The sequence below is a fragment of the Budorcas taxicolor genome, chromosome 13 (assembly GCF_023091745.1).
Source record: "Budorcas taxicolor isolate Tak-1 chromosome 13, Takin1.1, whole genome shotgun sequence".
NCBI classification, from domain to species: domain Eukaryota; kingdom Metazoa; phylum Chordata; class Mammalia; order Artiodactyla; family Bovidae; genus Budorcas; species Budorcas taxicolor.
The window spans coordinates 25,997,539-26,007,637 of record NC_068922.1 but is presented as its reverse complement, the minus strand read 5'-3'; the positions used below and the strand labels follow the sequence as shown (position 1 = coordinate 26,007,637).

The window sequence follows — 10,099 nt, the reverse complement described above, 5'->3', positions numbered from 1 at the left end:
TGCCCTGACACAAGGGGGCGGTGCTTTTTATGTTCACTTGTTCAGTCGTGCTGTGGGGAGGGAGGGATGCTGCAAACAGATAACACTGGCGTGTGCTCACAGTGTCTCGGCCACACTGGGTTTGCCCCCGCTCACGGCTTGTGTGCTTTCCCTGTCTACACTGCTTAGGCTCTAGGTTGCTCTGCCATGAACTGTCTGAGGCTGGCCCTGGGGTGTATGTACCTCCCAGGTCTAAGCCGCTCAGGATCAGGCACTCTGGTAGTCCTCAGAGACCCAGACTCGGTTGGGCCTGCGTTTTGTGCCCTTCCCAGGTCTGAGCAGGTCAGGTGACCAAGTGTTTGGCGAGCGTGGTCACTGCGATTTATCGCCTCCCCCGTCCCTGCCACTGGGTTTTCTGGGTGTACAAACAGCACACCTTCTGAGGCGGATGTTAACCGTCCAGAACCCCAAGAAGTCTTAGTTAGCAATGAAGCCTGCTTGCAGTTTGGTAGATAATGCCTCTCTGGGGCCGCTATTGCTCCCTTCAGGCTCTGGCTGCCTGTCACCAGAGTGTGATGGTCTGCAGCCGGCTAGCTCTGTTCAGTCCTTTGTTCTGTGAGCGGGCCTGATGGTGTTTTAGGTTAGGGCTTTTTGCGTGGTAGCTATCCGACAGTCTAGTTTGCCAGCCCAAGTTAGTTCCCTGATTGCCCTCGGGGCACTGAGGCCCGGTCCATACTCTAAGCAATGCAGCCCGTGCCTCCCTGCCCAGGCCCCGCTTGCTAGTGGCAGGTGCAGGCGTCTGCACTGTTTCTCCACTGGGGAAGTTACTGTTGGGCACGTAATCTGTGCGTTTTAATTATTTATTTATTTTGCCTCCTGGTTATGTTGCCCTCTGTGGTTCCAAGGCTTGCCACAGACTGAGCAGTGAGAGGCTTTCCTGGTGTTTGGAAACTTCTCTCTTTTTTAAGACTCCTTTCCCGGGACGGAGCTCCATCCCTACCTCTTTTCTCTTCCTTTTTGTTTTATATTTTTTCCTACCTCCTTTCGAAGACCATGGCCTGCTTTTCTGGGTGCCTGATGTCCTCTGCTGGCATTCAGAAGTTGTTTTGTGGAATTTACTCAGCGTTCAAATGTTCTTTTGATGAATTTGTGGGGGAAAAGTGGTCTTCCCATCCTATTCCTCCGCCATCTTAGGACCGCCTCCTCTTTTAAATTTTTTAAACATTTTGTATTCAAATATAGCCAATTAACAATGTTGTGACAGTTTCAGGTGAACAGCGAAGGGACTCAAACATACATATACATGCATTCTCCCCTAAATTCCCCTCCCATCCAGGCTGCCACATAACATTGAGCAGAGTTCCCTGTGCTATACAGTAGGTCCTTGTCGATTATCCATTTTAAATATAGCAGTTTGTCCATGTCAATCCCAGACTCCCTAACTATCCCTTCTAATATGTGACTTGATTACACCCCATTTAAAGCTTTTTGAGAGTTCCCAGAACTAAAAGATACAATTGTAGTTAATCTGAAGCAAGGTGAGCAAGGTTGTGCACCATTATTTTTCTAGCCTTAATTCTTTCCTTTTATGACTTTCCTGATGACTTTGCAAAATTTCAGCCTGGTGAATATTGCCTCCCTATTAAACCAGTCTTGGCTCCAAGACTTAGACACACTCTCCTGTGTATTACCATACCAGGGACTGGGATATTCTTATGGATCTGAGTGTTATTAGAGCTCTTGTTCATTTGAAGATCATCATCATTACTTAGCAGATGGCCTGGTAGGTTTGTTGAGTAAATTTAAAAAGGTAACTGAACAGGGAAATATATTCAGTATCCTGTAATAAACCATAGTGGAAAAGAATATTATAATATGTATATTATCTATCCATCTATTTCTGTACCACACAATTGCACTCATCTCACATGCTAGCAAAATAATGCTCAAAATTCTCCAAGCCAGGCTTCAACAGTACATGAACCGTGAACTTCCAGATGTTCAAGCTGGATTCAGAAAAGGAAGAGGAGCCAGAGATCAAATTGCCAACATATACTGGATCATCGAAGAAGTGAGAGAGTTCCAGAAAAACATCTACTTTTGCTTTATTGACAATGCCAAAGCCTTTGACTGTGTGGATCACAACAAACTGTGGAAAATTCTTAAAGAGATAGGAATACCAGACCACCTGAACTGCCTCCTGAGAAATCTGTATTCAGGACAAGAAGTAACAGTTAGAATAGTACAGGGAACAACAGACTGGTTCCAAATCGGGAAAGGAGTATGTCAGGGCTATATATTATCATGCTGATTATTTAACATATATGCAGAGTACATCATGTGAAATGCTGGTGTGAATCAAGCACAAGCTAGAATCAAGATTGCTGGAAGAAATATCAATAACCTCAGATACACAGATGACACCACCCTTATGACAGAAAGAGAAGAACTAAAGAGCTTTGTGATGAAAGTGAAAGCGGAGAGTGAAAAAGTTGGCTTAAACCTCAACATTCAGAAAACTAAGATCATGGCATCCAGTCCCATCACTTCATGGCAAATAGATAGGGAAACAATGGAAACAGTGAGAGTATTTTGGGGGGCTCCAAAATCACTGCAGATGGTGACTGCAGCCATGAAATTAAAAGATACTTGCTCCTTGGAAGCAAAATTATGACCAACCTAGACAGCATGTTAAAAGCCAGAGACATTGCTTTGCCAACAAAGGTCCGTCTAGTCAAAGCTATGGTTTTTTCCAGTAGTAATATGTGGATGTGAGAGTTGGGCCATAAGGAAAGCTGAGGGCTGAAGATTGATGCTTTTGAACTGTGGTGTTGGAGAAGACTCTTGAGAGTCCCTTGGAGACTAACCAGTCAATCCTAAAGGAGATCAGTCCTGAATATTCATTGGAAGGACTGATGCTGAAGCTGAAACTCCAATACTTTGGCCACCTGATGTGAAGAACTGACTCACTGGAAAAGACCCTGATGCTGGGAAAGATTCAGAGGGTGGGTAGGGGGACAACAGAGGATGAGATGGTTTGGATGGCATCACTGACGTGATGGACCTGAGTTTGAGTAGGCTCTGGCAGTTGGTGATGGACAGGGAAGCCTGGCGTGCTGCAGTCCATGGGGTTGCAAAGAGTCAGACACGACTGAGCGACTGAAATGAACTGATCTATTTCTGGCTCTGCACACGTGCTCAGTCATATCCGACTCTTGCGACCCCATGGACTGTAGCCCGCCAGGCTCCTCTCTCCATGGGATTCTCCAGGCAAGAATACTGGAGTGGGTTACCATTCCCTTCTCCAGGGGATCTTCCTGACCCAGGGATCGAACCCAGGACTCCTGTGTCTCCTGCAATACAGGCAGATTCTTCATCACTGAGCCACCAGGGAAGCCCATATATATCTATATGTAGATATATAGATATATCACTTTGCCGTATACCAGAAACTAACACAACATTATGAGTCAACTATACCTCAATTTTTATGACCAACCTAGACAGCATATTCAAAAGCAGAGACATTACTTTGCCAACTAAGGTCCATCTAGTCAAGGCTATGGTTTTTCCAGTAGTCGTGCATGGATGTGAGAGTTGGACTGTGAAGAAGGCTGAGCGCCAAAGAATTGATGCTTTTGAACTGCGGTGTTGGAGAAGACTCTTGAGAGTCCCTTGGACTGCAAGGAGATCCAACCAGTCCATTCTGAAGGAGATCAGCCCTGGGATTTCTTTGGAAGGAATGATGCTAAAGCTGAAACTCTAGTACTTTGGCCACCTCATGTGAAGAGTTGACTCACTGGAAAAGACCCTGATGCTGGGAGGGATTGGGGGCAGGAGGAGAAGGGGACGACAGAGGATGAGATGGCTGGATGGCATCACTGACTCGATGGACATGAATCTGAGTGAACTCTGGGAGTTGGTGATAGACAGGGAGGCCTGGCGTGCTGCGATTCACAAAGAGTCGGACACAACTGAGCGACTGAACTGAACTGAACTGATACCTCAATTTAAAAAAAGGCGGCTGAGGGACTTTTGGTGGTCCTGTGGTTAAAATTCTGTACTTCCACTGCAGTGGGTGCAGGTTTGATCCCTGGCTGGGGAGCCAAGATCCTTCATGTGAGGAGTTAAGATCCCAACTGCCTGGTGGCCAAAAAACCAAAACATAAAAATGGAAGCAATATTAAATATAACAAATTCAATAAAAACTTTAAAAATGGGCAACATCAAAAAAATCTTTAAAAACATTTAAAAAGTTATCTGAATTAGTTTCCATCTGGCAAGAGTGTTCTTAAGTCAAAACCATTAGTACTAACAGGTATTACTGGCTCCAGATGATTACCCGCAGGTCTGAGGCCACATTTGGCTAATCATACATTCCTACAGGTAGGTAAGGTGGGGATATGTGTGCATAAGTGTACCAAAGCCCAAGATATACAAAATTCCTCCTAAAGTCAGTGAGGTGAAATACATTCGACTTTTGATAGATGAACACACAAATCATCCCAAATCGCTTTCATATAAATATGTTTTATTGCAGAGAAGTTATAAGTATTTACATGCTGTAACACATCACAACATAAATTTACCAAATATTTTATGATGAGATGCTGCAGGTTTCAGATAATAGTTTCAGAAGAACCACAGATTAAGTGAAGAGACTGACAGTTTTATTGACTCTACAACTCTGGGTTGCTAAATGCTAGAAGTCAAAAGGCAGTGTTTTTTCAGTCCTACCTGTCATCACTTGCATGCAGAAACCTAGGAAGCAAATACAAGAGAACTGTCAAGTGTCAAATCCATATGGCCACCAAAGTTTACAATGGGCTGGGTTATAATTCAAGTCGTAAAGCATTGAACTCTTGCATAAAATATACAGTTCTATTAAGATTGGTATAAATCTACTTATTTATAAACCCTGGCTTAAAAACAAGGACAGGATGCAGCCTGAACATGCACTGAGAAGGACAACCTAGCAAATGTTTGTGAACTTCATAGAGTTTCTTCACTTGCTTACTGTTATCAATCTGGGAAAATAACCTTAAGGGTTGCAGGTTTAAGCTTCTCTTGGTCATAAGTGATAGCAGTGAAAGGCTAGGGGAATGCCCCAGGTGCTCTCGTTGATTGATGCTGGTGGAGGAGAATCTATGGACTGTACTAAGGTAGAACCTGGCAAGTCTTCTTTAGGCCACATCTCTAGCAGGATCATCCTGAAGTGCAATGAAAAGTCACTGATGCCTGACTGCTTCTTTCTGAAAAAGTCGATAAAGTGCTAACAGATCTTGGACTTAAATGAAAAAAGTAGGTGGGTCTGGATGCTCTGAACCAAATTCACAACTTGGTACCTTGAAGTCATATTTCAAGGTCACTCAGTAGATAGGCTTTGATTGAAAAGGGAGGGGAGAAGGAAATGCATGAAGAAACCACGAACAAATAGAATTTCTATATCTCTTCAAACCTTCCCCACCATCCTGAGTAATGCACGAAGCAAGCAAATGGGTGAGGAAGATCTATGCACAGCTTTGCAAAATGGGGAAATGCCTGTTAACCCTGAAGACAAAACACTGAGAAATTTCTGATGATGAATAAGAAGAATTTCTGGTTTTCTTCTTCCACTGAGTGTAGTACTCCTAAAAACAGCCCTGTATCCACTTTTGGATTCCCTTTTCTCATCTTCTATCCCCCTAGCATGTTTCTCCTTGCTGCTCAGAAAAATGAAAAAAAACAGTTACTTAGGCTGTGAATGTCCTAGCCGAACAAGCCATAGTACTTTAGTGTTTAGTGTGAGAGAAAGGAAGTCAGGGTTCTATTTTCAAGTGATTCATCTTAAAAGAAAATGAGACTGAGCTTTGCGATGGAATCTCTTTGCATGATCACACCAGTAGGGCTAAATCAGCAGCTTCGGATTTCCATGCCAGGAGATCAGTGTGGAATGCAATGCATTTTATGAAGTACGCTTTAGGGGGTGGGGGCTGTTTCACCTTGCAAATAAACCTGACATATGAAATGTTGAGCCTGGTAGCTCACCTAGGCCATTTGCAGGACTTGGAAGTTTTCCAGGGCTTGGAGGAATGAAGTACCCACACTGCCTCATAGGCTTTGAGTAGCTCTGGTTATAAACTTCTTTGGGATTCGAGCCAGCAAGTTCTACCCCTGCCTGAAGTAATGAATAAGAGTCTATGAGAATAAGTAGTTTAAGGTAATTTAAAATATTATATATTTAGTATGCATAATAAAAATATATCCATATTATGATCTTGATGCTATAATAATTTTCTCTCTTTAAAAATATAATCCCTTGAAAGTGCTAACGGGAGCTCCCTTTCTTTCTTTGTTTTCAAGGCAAATTCCCTGGCTCTGCAGTCCAGGAATTCTCTTGTCATTTCTAGAGGCTTCCCTTTCCAATGGTAATAACAATGCACAGTATATTTTTCTCACTGTTAGCTTCTTTCTTTCTTACAAAATGCTGCTAAATATGAAATACTGTTAAGAGGGACAGTTAATTGGAATGAAGGCATTATCTATCTCTGACTTTGAACAAACAATAGATAAGTTGTCCTTAACTTATTGAGACATGTGACTAAGAAGGACCACTTGATCTCCAATATTAATAAAGCTTCTGCGTCCTCACAGGAAAAGTGCAAAACAACTCACTCAACTTGTATTTAAAAAAAGACCCTGATGAAGACAGTATAACAAACCATGATGTGAAATCATAGAGTCAAATCCAAATTCACAATATATAAATCACAGGCCAAACTAAAAGGTTTTTTATCATAACAATTATGGCTTCCAAGCCAAAGAAAGCTTACTGTACTTCAAGAATCAACTAAAGTTGATAGATAGCAGGTATTTCTGTAAGTTGCAATAACAATTGAGTAGCGGCTGATTGCATAAATGTGTTGTGTCACATAATATCAAAGTTATTTGCAAAAATTATACAATCTGGAATGCTTGAATATGAGACACAACAAGGTACTGAAACAGACATTGATAAGAAAATGAGAGCCATCATTAATATAAAAGGGATTTTTGGATGCATTAAGTTAGCAGTGCTATCAAGGTTAAATAGGTAAAGTAAGTTCTTTTTAGTCAGCTACTTAGAATTTGGGGCATAGACATCGATACCTTCTTCTCCTTTGAAAATCTTGTACCTCTTCTGTGTCTTCTGGTTTGCTTTGCTTGGGATCTTCCAAGTCCCAAGGATACGTATTGATCAGGGACAGACATTGAGGTCTACTTCCCCCAAACATGCTAAAAGTATAAGGATTTTCCCAGTGTACCCTGGGGAAAGACCTTCCTGGCCAATCTAACTTCTCCACTGAAGCCAGTCTCCCTACACCCTCTTTCATCCCTGTCTTTCCCATTTCCCCCGACTGACCAATACTCCATGGGTATTTCTGATCCTTGTATCTTCTGTCTTATATCAAATTCAGCATTTCTTCCTTCTCCTTTTCTTTCTGGGGATGCTACACTTTAAAAGCACCCCAGACCTCTTACTTTCGAGGCCCTGCTATCTTATTTGCACTTAAAGCAGAAGAGGCAGGGAAAGCTACACTTCTTTCAGCATTTGGTTTATCTGGGGTCTCAAACTCCCAGGGACACACCTCAGCTCGTGACATTAAAGGTGGCTGAAAGTTATTACTTGAATTATGGGAGTCAGGCACATTTCGCTCAGAGGAAGATGTCTTTTTCTCCTGCTCTCCTAGTTGGTTGAGGTTTTCATTCTCCACTCTTGATGCTACAGCTTTGGGAGGCAGTTCTTCACACTGCCCAGCACACACACCGGTTGCACAGTGATGGCCACTGTTCTCACCTTGAGCTCTTCCCAGGGGAACCTGAGTCTTAGACATCAAATTCTTCTCCTCTTCAAAGAGGGACTGACCTTGGCTCTCCCAAGGACACACCTCAGCCTTGTCTACGCTCTTCAGATTGTACTGATGACACAGGTCAGCTGCCTTAGGCTTGGGATGAGATTTCTCCTTTAAGGAAAAAGTTGGGTTTTTCTCCATTTCAGAAGCTGCAATCGACACGTGCTTTTGAACTTTCGAATCCAAAGGCCCAGGCCCCGGGGCCAGGTCATAGATCTCCCAGGGGCACACTTCCCCAATGTCAAAGTTGTCCTTCATCTGGGTGGCGCCTGGGCTCAGGTCTGAATTGGCAGTGGAGGGGTTGGCCCTTTGTTGCTTCATAATCCCCGATTTCTGGGGTTTTCTTGGCTCCTCAGAATGACTGGAGTTTTGCGGGGCAGAGTCTTGAGTCTCTGCATTATCTGAATTGGAGTATTTTCTGTTTGTCTCTTTCTCTCTGGGCAGAGCTTTCTGGGCTTTGGCCCGCTCCTCCATGCAGGCTGCCTGGGTTTTCCCAGCCAATCCAAGCGTTTTCTCCTTGGCACTGGCAATGACGCTGAGGGACTTCTGTAATACTGATGTGCGGGTGGGCCCGGGCTTCTTCTCCGAGCTGAGGTTGTGGGCACTGGCCGACTTACACACCAGAGGCACAGACTCAGTGGACACGGCCTGGCTGTCCTCTTGCAGGGGTCGGGATCGGTTCGCTCCCGCTGGAGATCCCAGCACAGAGTTGTCTGTAGCCTCCTCCTCCTGCCGGCTCTGGGCGGGCGGGCTGCCCGGGCCACCTGGTTGCTCCCGCACATGCTCATAGGTGCTGTGTGATTTCTTGAGCGAGAAGACCCGGTTCCGCAGGGACTCCTCCTTGGGCTTCCCAGCAACACCCGCAGCCTCCTGGGGGTTCTTCCTGCCTGCGCTGGACCCCTTAGCCGAGCCATGCTCCCCAGCATCCTTGTCCTCCTTGGAGCACTGCCGGCTGACCGTCTCTGGGATCTCGGTGATTCGCCTCATGATGGAACGGCCTAAGCCCTTCTTGGAGCACCGCTTTTTCTGAAGGTGGGGATTATTTGTGATCATCTTCTTCCTCTTATAGATTTCCAACTGGGCGTAGAGTTTCTTCAGCTCATCCTGCCAGAATAAGAGCAGATTCAAAGTGATGGGGGATGTAATATTTCAGCCAGCTAATAACCCCTACTCTAATGTGAAGTCCATACACGGAGCTCTTCCGAACATCTCTGCTCCTCAACTTTCTCCTGACTCCTCTGTATCTTGTTTCACAGAGCGTCTGAACTTTAGGACCTGAACCCCTGCATTCTGCACTTGCTTCACAGAATGGGCGTTTTGAACTTGTGAACTGCATGGACCAGGCTGAGCCTAGACCATGACAAAACACAGCCTGTTATCTACTGATAAAAACTTATTCCTGAATAACACTGGAAGCATCACGGAGCCATTGATAAAATTACACCTAATGTTAGATTAGGTTTTTACTGTACAACTGACCATCAAATACTAAAAGCATCTTCTTCCTCCAAATGTTGACATATTGTCACAGATTATTTTAAATAACCCACACTCTCTGCTCACAGGTCTATTTACCTTCCCATCAGCAAGATTTCATAAACCATTATCATGGGACATATAACCAGTTTATCATCATGGTGGCTTAAGTCAGTTAAGATGATCAAGACTGGCCTGTGTGGTCTAACTTATACTGTGATTCTATGTTTCAGAACTGGATAAACTCTGCATGTGATGCCTTCAGTCCTTACATAATCACACAAGTTCTATAACACAAAGAAGAACACATGAACACCTGCCCACACATGTATGACATACGAATGGGCCTAATTTAAAACAGAAACGTAGAAATGCTGGTGTTACCCGAATGTCTTCTGGATCCAAGCTGTGCTCACTCCAGGCTGAATTGATACTGCTGTTCAGGTAGGATCCAGATCGGCCCATGTCTAGCTCATCTTCGTATGCTTCCGTTGCAATGTCATCTCGTGGGTTATTGCTTGAATGTGAAAACTGCAACAGAGATTCAATACGAGCTGTAGACATTAATCCACTGGAGGACAAGACATAATAATTTTTCTAAAGGTTCTAATGTTACATCATTTCCTCAACTAAGATGAATTCATTCACTGAACTCTTAAAAGAGATTTGCTGCCATATTTTGTTCTGTTGTCCTTGTTACACGATAGAGTTCTCAGAATGAGGTATTAATAATACTTGGTTCACTCTTTGACTTCTATTTTCATTTTTGTATT

At 43.8% G+C, this 10,099-nt stretch overlaps 1 protein-coding gene across 1 annotated transcript in view; it reads right to left on the bottom strand.

The window, feature by feature from the left end:
• Positions 1–7,475: 7,475 nt before the first annotated feature.
• The window catches only part of GPR158 (G protein-coupled receptor 158), a 298,586-nt gene continuing 295,962 nt past the window's right edge, over positions 7,476–10,099 (bottom strand). The window contains exons 10-11 of the mRNA XM_052651252.1: positions 9,711–9,857; positions 7,476–8,954 (exon numbers count right to left, since the gene is read on the bottom strand). Of these exons, the coding sequence (XP_052507212.1) occupies positions 7,476–8,954; positions 9,711–9,857 (1,626 nt within the window). The remainder of the gene's footprint in view (positions 8,955–9,710; positions 9,858–10,099) is intronic.